This window comes from Anas acuta, chromosome 3 (assembly GCF_963932015.1).
Source record: "Anas acuta chromosome 3, bAnaAcu1.1, whole genome shotgun sequence".
Lineage (NCBI taxonomy): Eukaryota > Metazoa > Chordata > Aves > Anseriformes > Anatidae > Anas > Anas acuta.
Window position 1 is genome coordinate 34258752 of NC_088981.1, and position 16480 is coordinate 34275231.

General features: G+C 42.2%; 1 protein-coding gene across 2 annotated transcripts in view; it reads left to right on the forward strand.

Moving 5' to 3' along the window:
* The first annotated feature begins 454 nt into the window (after nucleotides 1-454).
* Nucleotides 455-16480, forward strand: part of GLP1R (glucagon like peptide 1 receptor) — an 89617-nt gene continuing 73591 nt past the window's right edge. Inside the window, exon 1 of one of the 2 annotated variants that reach the window (XM_068676578.1) lies at nucleotides 455-612. Coding sequence is in view for 1 of the 2 variants with exons in the window: in XM_068676577.1 (XP_068532678.1) it covers nucleotides 1780-1848 (69 nt within the window). In the remaining variant the exon portion in view is untranslated. Of the gene's footprint in view, nucleotides 613-1687; nucleotides 1849-16480 lie in introns of those variants that run through there. The other variant, XM_068676577.1, reaches the window with a different exon arrangement.

Below are 16480 nucleotides of genomic sequence, written 5' to 3' on the forward strand. Positions count from 1 at the left end.
GATTAGCCTAAAGTAATAGCTCTATTTCCAAAGGGACATACCTCACCCTCATAGGCTGATGGGGCTCTTAAACAGAAATATTCACTTATTAAATTCCTGTGAAAGCAGCTGGCCACCTACTAAGCACAGGTGCTGGGAGTCAGTTTGGCAACAGAAGTCCTAACTGGGAAACTTAATAAGTCTGCTGCAGAATCAGGAATGGAAAGTAGTGGAGACATACATGTGAAGTAGGTGCACCCTGATAAGGCTGGTGGTGCTACCTAGGTGGAGGAGGTTTCTTTCCCTGTATTAAGGCTTTCTGTTGCCTGGCCTGAATGAAACTGGAGGATATTTTGCTCAGTTGCCTGGTGGTTTTATTGGTTTACTGAAAGCACCTGTAACATATTTGGTCCTCATAGGCACTTCAAAATGGAGTCAGGTGTTGGACTTCAAGTCAAATATTCCTGTGAGGTGTAACCAGGCTTGGGCTAGAGTCTTCTCTCAGCCTTTCAGGGAAGTAAGACCACTTAAAACTATAGCAAATGCTTGTTTTTCCTAGTCGTGCTCCTCAGTAGTCTGGCATAATAGATGCTCTCTCTGTTTGCTTCCTTCAAGGACATGTGATAATTGCAGGTAACAGAAATGCAGGTTTTTACAGAAATTTCTTGTAATTATGTGTAACTTATCTTAACACAAATGGATGCATATGCCTTTAAGGCAAACATAAGATATGGGCTTGAAGCGAAGGGATCACTGATTTCCATAAAAATCAGCTTCTTCATTGGTCTAGGCCACATGGCTGTGCTTGAACAGGATATCATAATTGTTTATATTATTATTATATATATATTTTTTATTCCTCACTGTTCTCTAAGTCCTCAGCAATGTCTGTGACAGAAATGTTACTTCTATGGTAATGGAGAATCTCTTACTGGGACAGTGAAAAATTAATCTCAAGATAAAAAGCATCACCTGAAGCAGACATTCAGGAATTTCAACTGACTTGAGGTGTTTGAAGGTCATCTCTTTTAACAACCCAAATTACATGCTCTTTCTTTCTTCTTTGGGAGCAGTTTTTCTGTTTATTTTTTTTATTATTATTATTTTTTTTCTCTCACTTTAGAAAAGTTGAAGGAAATACCCTTTTTGGCTTCAGTTAACCAAGTCACTTCAGTAAATGCTGCCTGGAGTTAGCTGTTGAGGTGTAACTGCTGTCCTGGCTATGCTCATGTTAAGGAATTTCATGATCCCATGACATGGATGCTCTGGATATTCACGTTCCCAAAGCATCAGCCTGTGATGCATTTGAAATTAATGCACATCATTAATATTTAGCTCCTTCACATTCTAATTGTATCTAACAGTCCAATCTGAAATCTCTTCCCCTGTTCTCACTTCAGTTTTGAGATTTCCTTCCAGACCTGTCAGGTCTTCAGTGCTTTCTTCTTACCAGAAGACTTTAGCTCAGAAACCTGCACCTGATCTAGCATCCAGCTCTGCAAATTCACGTTATCTACGGCTGACCGCACTCACTCTTCCTAAAAACTAATAAAACTTAGAAAACCGCCTGGGCGGGAGCTATCTTTCCCAGCCCTCCCCAGGCAGAAGAGCAGAGGGCCGGGACCCCCAGGGGCGCTTCCCCGCTCCCCCTTCTCCTCCTTTCGCTCCCCTCCGGGCCGCACCTGGGCCGGCCCCGGCCCGGCTCCGCCTCCGCCGCGGCTACAAAAGCGGCCGCCGGAGCCCCGCCGGGAGCGGGCCCCTCGCTCCGCCGCGCCCCGCGCATGGGGGCCGGCCCCGGCCATGCCCCCCGCCACCCTCCTCTTCCTCCTCCTCCTGCTGGCGGCGGCCGGAGCTGCCCCCGTGAGGCGGGTGAGTGCCCCCCGGGTCCCCTCCCGCGCGGCTGTCCCGGCTCCGGGGCGATGCTGGCAGCGGGACGTCCCGGGGCTGCGGGTGGGGAGCGGGTGCTGCTGCCTCCCCCCGTGCCCTGTCCCTCTGTGGGGCGCGGGGGATCCGCTAGGGGAGGGTCCCGGTTGACAGCCAGCAGCCGGCGGAGGCAGTGGCAGGGCTGTGGCACGGTCCTCAAGGTAACTCTGCTTCCCCGCAGTCCCGGGGATGCGCTGGGGTGGGTGTGCGGGCACAGCTCGGGGTGGCGAGGAGGGTTTTAGGGCAGGCTGAGAGAGGGAGGGAGGGCGGCAGCAGCCTGGGACACAGCCTGAGGGGGAGTGGGTGAGAACACCCATCCCTGATGCTGAGCCCGTGGCTTGAGTTTTCCTAGATCTTGAGTCAGCCTTGTCTCTGAAATGCCTGTCAGATTGCTCGAATGCTTCTTCTGGCAGAAGCGACTGAGGCTGGTGGGGTTTCCCTCTTCTGCGGGTCTTGTGGGTGACTTGGGGTTGCTGGAACCAGAGGAGCCTGAAGCAGTGTCTGTCTCAAGGGAAAGGCCGCCCAGGCGGGAGCTGTACTGTGCATGCATGGCCTGGGGATGGGGAGACAGTGGGTAGTTTGGGAAGAGCAGTGGGAGGTGATGGGGAAGAGGGTGACAGGTGAAGAAGGGTAATCCCATTTCAGTGGGGATGGGGAGGGAGGGAGAGGCTGGCTGTGGGCTGTAGAAGGGAGGGATGGTGAAGCTGACTGAGCCTGCTAGCTGTGCAGCTGCTTTTCTTCCAGTTGCTGAAAGTTTATGGGGGTTACTGACTTACAGAACACCACTCAGAACGATCCGTTTAGTTCCCAGCTAGTCAAGGGGGTTGTCGTAGCTACTGGCTTCTGGGTTTTCTGGTTGCCTTATGTCTTCCTTCTTTTTGACATCAGGGCCTTGTTAGAGGAGTAGCAGGCACAAGTTGCACCTGGATAAAAATCCAGTCAGGAAAACCTCTTCACCCTGAAGGTGGTTGAACACTGGCACAGGGACACAGAGAAGCTGGGGAACCTCTGTCCTTGGAAGTGTTTGCTGCTTGATAATGCACTGAGCAGCCTGAGCTGCTATCAAAGTTGGCTTGGCATTGGCTGAACCAGATGTCCTGCAGGAGACCCTTCCACCCTGAGCTATCCTGTGGTTATGTTAGTGATGGAGATCAGTAGCATTTGCTTGTAGTCCGTCGGAGTGCTAGAAATGTCTGAACTTTCAGGCTGTGCGTTGCTGCAGTTCGTGGATGACTTTGGGGTGAGCAAGGGATTAGCACCACGGAGGTGTGCTGCTAGGTAGAGCTGTGAAGCCAGCGTGTGGCTGGGTACTCTTGGGATCGGGCTGCCACAGGAACAAGGTGAAGTACTCTTCCTAGCAAAGGGGGCTCCTTTGGCTGGATGTAGGACTGGGGGAAGGTGAGAGGGAAGAAGTTTGTCTGGTCTCAACACTGATTTCCCTCTGACTTTAGTGTCACAATATTGTTGTGTGATTTTTAGCCTCTTCTGACACTAGAGGGTCTTATCTGACAACTTGTCTCGAGCAGTGATTGTGTCTGTTGTGCGCTGGCAAAATGTACAAAGTACTCTGCTCAATGCTAAGCATGCAGAAGTGTGGGACTTTTGCTGTCAGGAGTCTTTTCAGATTCAGTTCAGAATGTTGCTAAAGGTAGTATCTAGGTGATAATCTGCTTAACTGCTTAAGCAGTGTCAATTTCAGTTTAAATACTCTTGGCTGCAAGATCTTGGCTTTTCTGGTTTAAAGAGGCATGACAGATGTGAGGGGAAGGTAGGATAACATGATAGGGAGTTGGGGGAGAAAATGTTTTACTGATGTGACTATTGTTTTACTTTGAACTTCCGCATCTCCTCAGTCCCTCACATGAGTGAGAAAGGGGATTGGGAACAAGACAGGAAAGGCAGAAGAGGAAGTTGAAGATGTATGTGGAAGTAAGAAAAAAGTCTGGAGTTTGAGTTTGCGCTGCAAACTTGACACCATCTTAAACACAGGATGACTGGCAATTGCTTAAGTGTTTAGATTGTTTTTGCTGCATCGAGGGTGGTAAAATGACCAAGAGCTGGTAGTACACGGCTGCATTGCAGAATCTTATTAGTCATGACAAGCCTGTGTCCTTTCCCTGCTTGGCCTTGAGCAGCGATGTCCCGCTGCTGACGGAGCTGACACACAGCTGCTTGCTGGTTCTCAGCCATCTGGTTGTATCCTGGGTTTGGATTTTAGACCCCAGTTTTCTGTGTAGTGTAAATGTTCAAAGCTTTGATAGGATAGTCTTGTAGAAAGTCATTTAAATACCAGTGAAGAGAAGGCAGGAGCTTTACCCCAGCTCTTAATTGGCTTTCTGTTCTTCAAACTACCCCCGGTGCTTTTGTTCCTCAGGCTAAAATGTGATTAACACAGCTCCTGGGTAGAAGTACAAACAGTTGAATCCAGTGGAAAGGTTACAGATCTTTTGCTGTCCTCAGCTCTTAGTTCTGAAGTGCTTTTGCTTGGAAATAGACAAGTATTCACATCAATATCAGCACTTTTGTTAATTAGAGTGTATGGATGTTTGTATATGTGCGTGTTGTTGGCACTCAATTACTATTGGGTTATTTAGGCTTCTTCAGATACAGTTGCTAATCTGTTCTCCCACAGTCAGCATGGCTCCCTAGGCTGCAGGTATTAGGGTCTTGTGTAGTTCCTGCTACTTTCTCCCCCTTTGGAAGGCTGTCACAGCTGCTTCTAGTTCTGCAGCCCCCACTTCCTCAATGGATATCTAAGGTCCTGTAGTGGTCTCAGAGTGCTAGCTTTCAGCCTTGAAGAACCACAAGTGGGAAATGCAGCTTAGGGGATGGTTTCAAATGTCTTAGTCTGCTAGACTCTGGCCTGGACAGCACAGAGGTCTGTGTCTGATTGAATGTCTGAACACAGGCTTGCAGGGCTGTGACTGTTTTTGACTCGTCTTCTGCTGCGTGTCCTGATGCTGAAAGAATTGACCTAAGGCTTCCAGTTACTGCTGTCCTCTAGACCTGTGTTCCTTAGAAGTCATTATGGTGGGGAAAATGGCTATAGAACTTGGCTGAGAAATGGAAGAGTGCTCTGGAGGCTAGTGGCTCCGAGCATGGAAGCAAGCGTGGAAGCATGTACATCAAACTGCATCTTGACTTAGAATCATAGAATCATTAAGGTTGGAAAAGACCTCCAAGACCATCTGGTCTAACCATCCCCCTACCATCAATGTCACCCACTAAACCATGTCCCTAAGCACCACATCCAACCTTTCCTCGAACATCCCCAGGGCTGGTGACTCCACCACCTCTCTAGACAACCTATTCCAATGCCTAACTGCTCTTTCTGAGAAGAAATGTCTCCTAATTTCCAACCTCCCCCTCCCCCTGGTGCATCTTGAGGCCATTCCCTGTAGTCCTATCACTAGATACCTGTGAGACGAGGCCAACCCCTGTCTCCTCACCCCTTCCTTTCAGGTAGTTGCAGAAAGCAATAAGGTCTCCCCTGAGCATCCTCTTCTCCAGACTAAACAAGCCCAGTTCCCTCAGCCACTCCTCACAGGACTTGTGCTCCAGGCCCTTCACCAGCTTTGTAGCCCATCTGGACATGTTCCTGGGCCTCGATGTCTTTTGTGTACTGAGGGGCCCAAAGCTGAACACAGTACTTGAGGTATGGCCTCAGTAGGGTCGTCTCTTGAGCAAATTCCCCTCTCTACTTACACTGACTGGAAGTTCTGAGGCTTATGTTCTCCTGCTCCTCAGAGCTCACGTAGCACTGGTTTTCTTTGTTGCCTGCACTTTCAAAATCAAAATGTTCTAGACAAGTCTCGGCTTATTAATGCTCTGCCTGTTATTAGCAGCACATACTGGCGGTGGTATAGAATGTAATTGAGAAAAGGATGATCGGACAAGGTCTGACACTGTGCCACCTTGCTATAGCTGTTATCAGAGGACACTTTGCCAGCTTCTAGGTAATGGGCTCCTTTCCTGGGAACGTGGCCAGGTTTTTCAAAAACTTAATACTTGCAGTCCACATAAATTCATGCCTGTATTAATATGGTATAAAACTTCAGATTGCTTAATAGTAGATGAAATCAGTGTCCCAAATGAAGGCTGACTAAAACACCTGTTATGTATTCAGAAAATGTATTTTTCAGAAACAATTCTAATTTTCTGTAAATTCTATAATGCTAGTAATAGCACATGTGCAACAAAATCAGATGCCCTAATGCAGCAAATATGCGTATATGAGCTAAAAAGAAGATACTTAATTGCTTGTTATAATATTGTAAATGTACCTGTATGTGAGTGTGTGTGTGCAGACATTTCAGGCTTAAAGAGCTTAGGATATCAGATATCCAAAGAAAAGGATTGTGTTAAACACAGCAAGACAATGATTTGGCCTTTGGCATTGATTTTTAAAGCTCTGATGTCTGGTCAAAGCAAGTTAAACTTAGTGAAAGAGTAGTCAAATCTTCCAACTTTCCCTGCGTTTCTAATGCCATTACTGCACCCTCCACCCAACTCCCAAACTGGGCAGCAGTCTGAAACAGTTTGGCCAAAAGTATTTGAGGTGAAGTGTAGGCAGAGTACAGCTGGGCATGGTAGGCTATGTTATGGCTATATCAGTGGTGAAGCATGTGTAGCTCTCTTCTCTTGTGAGGAAAAAAAAACGTACTCTGAAAGTGACAGAAGCAGGGCTTGAATAACAACTAAAGCTTTTGCCCTCCAAAAGTTGTAGCTCTATAGATGCAATAAAATTCAGTGAAAGTGGACCTGGTATACAAAGCATAAATGGTTGCCTGCTGGTTGTCAAGTGGATTTTTCTGAGGTATTACATTACAGTCTGTTTCTGTAGGCCTGTCACACTAAATGGAGCTTTAATTTGCTTTGCTGATTGATTGCCAGTTACTTGAGAGGACGTACCAGCAGGCGCTGTTGCTTCTGACATCAGAAGGCCTTCACTAGCTTATAACTTGGAGCACTCCTTTGGAAAACTGATTGTTTACTTCTGCAATGCTGTAGGAAAATTATCTTAGAGTTCAGCTTCTTTTGTTAAATGCTTTTGTATTTCTTATTCTGTGATAAACCAGTGCATGTACTATTAGCCAGGTCTGCTAAAGTTTCCTTGGCGCATTGCATCAGTTTTATTAGTTTGTGCCTTAACAAAGGTAACTTTACACAATAGCAGATGTGCCTTTGCTATTGAAAAAGTTTTTGGTAGATAAGAGACCTTCTATTTAAGCCTTACAGTGTTGTTTTCTTGTGAGGCTGAATTAAAGCATTGGGCAGGAGCTCCTTTAATTAAAGCAAGTCTTCCTAACCGAGCTACTGAAGAAAAGACAAAACTTAATGTTTTCAGCCAGTGCTTTCTATCAGAAGAAGGATAGGTAAACAGTGTCTAGGGATCTCCAGCCTCCCAAATGGAAGGTAGCTCAATCAGGTGTTAATGGTATGTATAAATGCAGATAATCTGAAATTATGGTATGTTCATATAGGTTTGCGTCTGGTGGCTGAGTATTGTTCTTTGTCATTTGGTTCAGTGCTGAAAACTAATATTTATAAACTGCAACCACATTGACCTGTGATCTGCTATATTCCAGTTATCATTTGGTGTGAATGTGAAGGAGCTTATGAAAAGTGTCAGTCTTCACGGACAGTAGGAGAATCTGTAGGCAATGCAACAGTGTCATCTGCGTTTTGTAAGCATAATCATGGAAGGTCCTCTTCTACTTCTGAAGGAAAGCAGATGGTTCTAACCCCAATGAATGTAGACCCATGCAAAAACTCCCTGCAGTTTTAGTTTCAGGGATTTAGTAAGCCCTGCTGTAGAGTGTTTCTGGGGTCCAGCATGGCAGATCTCCTGATGACAGAGAACAAGAGTGGCTATCCACAAAGTACTGTCCCCTTAAGAATACTTAAGGTCTTACCATCTTAAAAAAACAACCAATCCCATGCTTGGGTGTAAGTGAATGCATCATTAGAGTTTTATATGTGCAGACACAATATTGTAAGGATCTTTCTCAAATTCTTACATGAAAGGCTTGTGAGGAACACCCCATACCCCAAGCTCAAGCGTGACTTTAACAGTCTCGTAAATACTGCAGCTATGTATAGAATGAACACACCTTAATCAAATAAACAATTAAAAATGGCAAGTAGGTAGAAGAAAATTGTAGTTTACGTATGTGGAAAATAATAGTTCCTTCAGCTGGCCATTGTACTGCCTACATCTTATTGCTGTTTCACTATAATTGACTGTTAATGGATTGCCATCCGAGTGCTGTCTGGTATCGACTGTTACTTTTCTTGCAACTGATTGCTTTTTATTGTTAGTTCACCCTCTTGCCATCTTTTTCCTTAATTGTTTTATGGTAGCTTTCCCAATTCCAATATTTTTGTATTGTCTTCAGTCGTCTTTTCTGTTCTTTGAGTTCATCTGTATTCTCCTGTTCTGTTCTTGCCTTGTCTCACTTATGTTCTTACTCCCCCCCTCCTTTAATGCCTTTAGGACTCTTAAAAACTTGCATTCTTGTAAGATGTGATGTATAGGTCTAGGTGCTGTTTGCTGCTGCCCTTTTCCTTGCTCTGTTGCTGCTCCTAAGTTCTCTTCTGTGCTAAGGGAGAGGTTCAGGAAAGTGAACCTACTTTCTGATTGCATCTTGGAAGTAGATAAAGATTCAAGATCTATGTAGAAGAACCCTCTGCAAATGGTAGAAGATGAATTCCTTGAGCACAGTCGAGAGGCCTGAGGCTGTTTTGGTCTCTTGCCTTCTTCAGCATCCTCTTTTCTTAAAGGACAAGTGGACATGAATTAGCATGTCATCCAAATTTTGTTATACTTAAGGCATGTTGTCTGTTCACTCACTGAAACCTCTCACCATTATTTGTATTGATTTTTCTCCTCCTTGCTCTGCAAAACTGTACTACTTCGTTGTAACTATTATTTCCAGGAAATACTGTTCTTGCCAATTTGTCAGACCTATTGTCTTCAGGACAAACAGATGTGTGTAAGGATGTATCTGCATGGGACAATCTATGAAGCTTGCATGTGGACAGTCTCTCAAATCCTGCTCTGATTAAGAGCTGCAGTTCTGGCTAGCACATTTTGGTCTCCCCCTGACATGCAGTTCTGGTGCTACTCAGCACATCAGTCTAAAAACTGAGCCATGCTGGAGACCTTAACTTCAGGTAAACCAAAACACTTGCGATGAGCCTGAGGGAAAAGTTGGAAGAGAAACAGTGCTCTCCCATGTATCCTTTTCTAAATGGGAGGAATGACAGTCACTGAGATTTTTGTATTAAGTACGTCTCTGGTATTTGGCAGAAGATTATGGCAACAATCCTCATTGTCCTTAGCAGAGTTTTTGTGGTAACATCAGCAGTTCAGACTCTGGCTTGTCCACATGTAGGAGCAAGTCAAATGCAGACAGAAACAAGGGAAGTTACCAGAAAAGGTGCTTCAGGAGTTCTCTGGCTCTGTTCATAAGGGGTGTTTCTTTGGCTTGTAAGGTGGTCCAGCTGCTTTTGAGTGTGTGCTGAGACAAGCTGCAGAAATGCAGTTGACCCTGTAACAAGCTTTATGACTGTCTGCTGAGCTGTGATAATAAAGGGAGATGTACTCCTTTGGAAGGAGTTTTGTATGGGAATTGCACCCCTTAAAAACAGGCTCAGGATGTGTAGCATCAGTCTTCCTTTCCTTTTGAATTATGTTAACACCAAACTTCTACATATTTCTTTCCCACAGGAAACACCTGCCTTATTCTTCCTAATGTTTCTACTTCCTTTCAGCTCTGTAGATATATTGCTTGTGGTATCAACCACGGTCTCCTGGATTCTGCATTCAACCTCAGAGCAAATAAATTGGAGAATTAACTTTTTACCCTAATGGGTCTTGAGCCCTCCCTCCCCCTTCAAAAATACCAAAATTCAACTTCTGTAGCATTGTAGAATATCCTTTTCTTCTTTGAAATTTGCTGTTACTATATAGTACGTTAGGTGGAACAGCAGGTGAGAGGGTACGGTATGTCCCAGAAACTGCAGAGATCTCATTGATGAATCTCTTCTTTTTCAAGATGCCATAGTTCTTAATGCAGGGAAAAAAGGACCAAGTATGTGCTCGAATATATGGGGAGGTGCTGTTCTTAAGCTAGTTGCTAGCTTTGAAGCTAAGTGTGCACACAGCATACTGGAAGGTACTTGATGGGGTGGGTTGTGTGTTAGCAGGAACCTTGGTGGATGTTGCTGAAGACTGTTCTAGGCTACATTTAATCTCTAAAGCCATATCAGTGGGGAGGGATTGGAGAATTATACTGTCTGTCTTTGGCTCCTGGACCATTTTTCTGCTTTTGCAGGTGCCTGGTAGCAGTTCCAGTTAATGCAACTACTAAGATGTGGTGTGAATAAGTAATAAATTTTTTTTTTTCAAACCTTCTGGGAGACACTGACATGGTTGGTATCCAAGGGCTTCTATCGTAAGATACACTTCCTAACATACAGGGATTCCAGACCTCTCTAGAGTGCTGTAAAGGAGCTGCTGAAGAGTTGTTGTAAGACATTTTGACATACCAAAAAGGGTTACATGTACAGAAACATTGACAAGCTCTCTAAAATGTCAGGTGCCTTACTTCATGCTGACTTGGATGGGAAAAACAAAACAATTTCAGAAGACTTGGTTTATAAGTTAGTGCTCTATTGAAGTTACTGCTTCATGAAATGAATAAATTTACTCATCCTGATTTGATCTTTGTGGTGTTCAGAGTCTGTCACAGTGAGCCATGCGGGACCTGAGATGGGGTGGCAGGGCAAGGTACAGGTCTGGTTTGGGAAGTCCAGAAGCCTGTTACCTTTATGGCTGGCTGTGATGTGACTCATCTACAGACCAATCACTGTTGAGGAGTTTTGTACACAAAATCCAAATTCTTCTCCTTTTTGTTAGAGGGAGAATCTAGGCTTCAGCATATTTTTCCATTTGTTTCAGTAGGTGAGGTGAGTAGGAAGTGCAAGGCTTAAAAGGAGCACCAGCATCTAGGAATGTAACAGCCTACCTCGTATACTACGATATAACCAGGGGACTCCAGTGCTGTTTTGGAAAAATCCAGATCCTGAAAATCCTGCAAGTTCCACATACTTCATCTGCAGAAGTGCTGTGGCTATTGGTACTACTGTGTGTGGGTTACAAATAACAGATACAGCATTATATAACTGGATCAATGATGCTCAGTTAGGTCAGTCTTCATCTTCCTTCTTTAGTCCTATTCCTCCAGAATAAAATATATATTCTGCTGTACAATGCTAGCTATACACAATGGATGAGGCGTTTTTCCTCAATATATGAAAATTAAAGGTGGAGCATTTAATCTGAATGGTTTGAAATAGCCATTGGTCTCTGCTGTTGTCAGATGTCTGCTGTTCTCTAATTTATTGCCCTTCTCATTTACAAACCATTAATAAAGGATTCATCAGGTACTATATGAAATGTAGCGTTCTAAGAATGAAGAAGATCCTATTCCTTTTAAACTCAGTGACACTGCAAACAGTACTCTCTTGAAAAAGGAAAATTGACAGGAAGTTATATGCTATTTACAACGTCACTGTGTGGTTATAAGCTGTACATCAAATAAATGAAGCTGTATTCGTAGCGTACTTCTTTCAAAAGCCCTAAATTCTTCCTACATACAATTTCTCTAGCAGAAATGTGAAGCATCACAGAAATGGTACAGAAGGCACTTGGGCATAAAGGTGGTCAGAAACATTCTGTTCAAATAATACTTCAGAAAACTAGCATCCAACATATTTAGTGTTGTAATAGATGCACTTTAAGTCTACATCTCAGTACTCCTGTGTTAGTTGAATCTAGCTAAGAGTTGACACATACTTCTTTTAAAAATTCCATTCAGTATCACACAACTTAATTCCCTACGGACTTCTAGGGCCAACTAACATTAGCTAAAGGATAAACCTCCATAAGATATCTTCTGTCTGTAGAATAATTCAGTATGTTCTGAATTTGTTCATCGCTCTTTGGGGATTAAGACACCTGGTGGTAATGAATGAGGCTATTAAAGCTCTCCAGAATAAAACTGATTCTATTACTAATGAGATGTAAGGGTAAAAGAATGTGAGCTTTATAATCTGAACTCTTAATGGCCTTGCAAAGGTAGACATGGTTGTAAATCACAAGAAAGTAAACTGTAGTTTGAAACCGTATTTCTTGATTTCTTACTTGTTTTGGTGTCTGAGCTACACTGGTGTCTCAGTGCTGGAATGTGACGAAGTTTTATGTATTTGCTTGTATAGTTAGATAGCATCCATGTGGATGGGTCATTGAGCAGCCAAAGATTTCTTCATTTCCTAATCCATTTTTCTATTTTCTTGCTGTTTAAAGTAACTGAGTAATGGGAAATCATTTAACACTTCAGGGAAGCTTTCATCTTTGTCATCATTCTCATGTTCTTTCCCACTTTGCCACCCTACGTTCTCATTAATTAATTGTGAGACTGAATTTAGATACTGCATTTCATCAGTCAACACCTATTTTTTTGAGATACAAACCTTTATGTATCTACTGACAACTGATTTATAATCAGCTGATTAGACCCAGGCACTTTATGTAATCACAGTAGAGATGAAATATTATATCGGTAGCAAAATAGGCAATTACATGGATTAATTTATTTCCCACATATTAATTCTAGAGGAAATTGTTACAGTAGTGGACTGTTAGTTTTCTGGAAAAAAGAAAAAAATCAACCCATGAGTTAAGGCAGCTTTAACTACTTCTACTTAGTGTTTTTTTTTGTTTTTGTTTGTTTGTTTTTTAAAAAATGTTACAGGCTTTCAAAATGGAAAAAAATATTCTCTTGATCTTTCTTTTCCAAGAAAGAAGATGATATTCAGGTATTTTTCTGTGTGTGTATTGTGGGAAACTCTCCAGACCTGTTCTACATAAAATGTTTCCTGTTTTCAACAATGACAAGAAAAAAAAGTCTATGGGTGGGAATGGCTGGGAAGAATCTGCCTTCAGCTACAAAGAGTAATTGGGGTCCTATATGGGAGCAAGACATTTGTGTATGTGGGAACTGAAGGAGGAGAAGATGGGGAACAAACTGTATATGCTGTTGCTGTAGTATTCGTGGTTAGTCTGGGTGATCAAAGGAGATGTGCCATTCAAGATAGAGGTTGTTGAAGCCAAATTGAAAGTTGTGGCTCACTCACTAACTGTTCTCTCTTTTTGAGTTTTATTTTAAATGGTTTTAATCAGTGTCTGCTCTTGCAGATAAAGGCTTTCTCCTAGGATTAAGGGTTGGAATTGTTAGGTAAGAGAAGCAGGAGTAGCTCAATTTGTTAGATGCATCTCTGTGACTACTACATAAGTCTGAGGGAACATCTAGTGGCTGATAGATGACAAGAAACATTCAGGTTTGTGCTTGAGTGGGTTCACTCTGTTCTTTTGAGATTTTTCTGTGCAAGATAGTGAATTTCAAACTTTTAATAGCATTCTCTCTTCCATTTAGGGAAACTGAGTTAGGTGATAACTCATTAAATGTATGGAATGTTAAAATAGGAAGATGGATTAGTGTTGTCTTGCACTTTCTATAGAAAGTAAGAATGGTTGTTACTACTACTTAACAAGATAGGATGGCCATGTATGTATACATGCACATCACCATAATCCATGAAGAAAAACGACCCTTTCCAAATTCCTGGTTTGGAGAAGAAATGATGGTAATTGGCTTCCTGGTGTGCACTTAATTCAGTAAGACTGGGTGCTTGGATACTAATGCAACAGGTATGTTGGAAATATCTGTAATGGCTACAGAAATCAGAGTACTGAGCCCTTTCTGTAATAGAGTCAGGGCTGAAGGGCTATGTTTTTCTGAAAATGGTTTTTAGTTACTGTGTAATTGATTTGGAGGGTGAGGGGAGGAGGGCTTACAGCTGCACAGTAGACATCTTGATCAATGAGACTATTTGTACTGTTAAACAGTATACTCTTTAAAGCTGGGCACTTAACGATGAACTAAGCTGTCAGTTGTTGCTACACATACTATTTAGTGAGCTTAAATGCTGACATATTGAGAGAACAAATCTAATATAAACATCCTTTAAAGTTCATGAGGTTAACTTTCTCCTTGTTCAAGCTTTCAATAATTAGTTCCCTTCATGTCTCTACTTTGTATTGCCCCTTGCCTGAACCCCATCAGGTTCCCCTTTTCAGGTCCAGCAACTTGGTTTTAACAGCCTGACTTTAATCTTCGCAGTGTGTTGTCCCCTGTTGTTTTTGAAAATACTCAATAGTTTATCTTCAGTAGAAGGACTTAGAGTTGTCTTTAATCTCAGCTTTGCCAATCTGTCTGAGCTGCTTGGCATAATGCTTAAAATAAACTTTAAAGAAAATTCATACCTTCAAGTATTTCATGAATATGATTACTTCAGAGAAGAGGAGGGAGAGGATGCCTTGTGTTCTAGCTAATCAAAAGAAACTAGGCTTTCAGTTAATGTGCTGAAAAGAACTTACATAAAAATCCTGTATTCCAAATGCTTTCTCTTGTCCACAAATTTCATCAAAGGCAATGATCTTTATGTTAATGCTACTTAATGGCCTCTGCTTTTTTATTGTTTTTGGTTTTTTTGTTTGTTTTTAATTTATAGCTGTTCTTATTCCTTACTCTTTATTTTTGTCATGCTGGAAATATTTGGAGCAAAATCAAGCTCTGGAAATAAACAGATTTATTACGCTGTTCAAAGTGTCTGTATCCTGCTCAATGGACAGCTGGGATCAGCAAAGGAGAAAAGTGTTTCTTGAAAGGCAACATGTGCAGCAGATTCACTGGGAAATGAGAAGATCATTTCATAGCAAATTTGTAGCAAACTTGGAATACCATCAAGTATGGAGTGACAGGCATCTGACACAGGAATATTCAACTTCAATACTATTATGAGCTAGCTGTTTTGTACTTGTTTTTCAATGCTTGTCTTTTGCTTAGTTTTATGACACAAACTGGTATCTATTTGAATAGTTAGGAGTGGAAAGTGTCAGCCTACTTTGGTCTTGACTAAGTCTTTTTCTTTAGGCTTCTTTTCCCTCCCATCTGTCTTTTCCTCCACCCTAGTGCTGCCTTAATTTTTTTCACCATTTCTGGTCCAAGTAATCTGACAAGAGAAATGTTCTGTGGGTTAGTGTTCTTTCCACTGAAAGTTCTGCTAGAAACTAAGCAGACAAGCTGGCCAGTCTGCTGTGTGTTTGTCCAGCTGCCCAGGCTGCTTATCTAATGGGCTCCTCTAGAGATCATGTCCCAGCTCTGGCCAGAGTTGTCTTACTGTCCTCCATATAGCGAGTTACTGTTTTTCTAGGTTGTGTTGTTTTTCCAGTTGAATTCCATAAAATAAACCCTTCTGAACAATTCCTGTTTAGGCTGTGGCTCTTTCAGGCAAGGCAAAAAAGAAACATGAAACATTTATATAGTGGTCAATCTAGTGAGATCCTGTACTGAACTGGGGCCTCGTTGGGTTTTAATGAGTGTCTGTCTCTTTTGTTTTTGAACAGCTAATAAAAATGCACCTCCTCCTGCCCTTTTAAAAAGTCTATATAGCTAAAGGACTCTCCTTTTAGGAGAAAGGAAGTACAAAGGATGAATCTTTAACGAATTCATGATGCATTCATTTTAATAATTGGAAACTGTTATGTAAAGAATGTTGAGAGAGATTTGCATGCACAAAGGCTTATCATGAGGTCTAAATAAACCCTGGTTGCTGTAAGAGTGGAGGAGGATGTACCCAACAGTGACCTGAACATGCAGGTTGTTGGAGCACAAGGTTTTCCTGTACCTACAATTTCTGTTCTGATCTTTGTCTATGGATTTTAATGTAATCAATGCTTTTTTTTCTTCTCTGTGCACTTATTCTTTCTACCGATGTAGAATTATGCTTATCTCACTTACATCTCTTGGAAATTAAGATTTCATCTGTATACTTCATGTCAATCTTGGATATCTGTTAGCTACTGGCTAGAACTTCACAGAGCTTAAAATTTGCAATTCTACTACTTAGTGAAAAAGAACTTGTTTGTTTGATCAGTTTCAGCCTGTTGAAAGCTCTGTGTTGTGAAGAGAGATGTTGTGGTAGCGGGTTTCTTTTTAAAAGGAACACTTCTAACAAAATTGCAAGAGTGTCATGGACATCTTTATATGTTAATCTTAAGGTGGAGATTTGCTTTGTTTCCATAAGATTTTATATTAAAATATATATATATTTATGGATGTATATGTATGAATGGAGGATAATAAGGATGACAAATTTGGGTAGAACCCAATAATTAAAGCCAGGAAGTGAATGGCAACTACTAATGCTTTCAAACTGGATCCTAGCAAGGTCTTGTGCTTTGAATCTTGTTTTATACTCTACATACGAGTGGTAGAAGGGAGAGGAAGAATATAGGAAGTCAGAGGAAAAAGTCATGTGAATTCTAATGCTGTGTTCTCTGGGTTCTTTGGAAGGATGTAAGAGGGGGTTGCATGGGTGTACACGTGCACGTGTATGACTGGTGACATTTGTACAGAACTTTAACATATGGTGAATAACATACCTATTT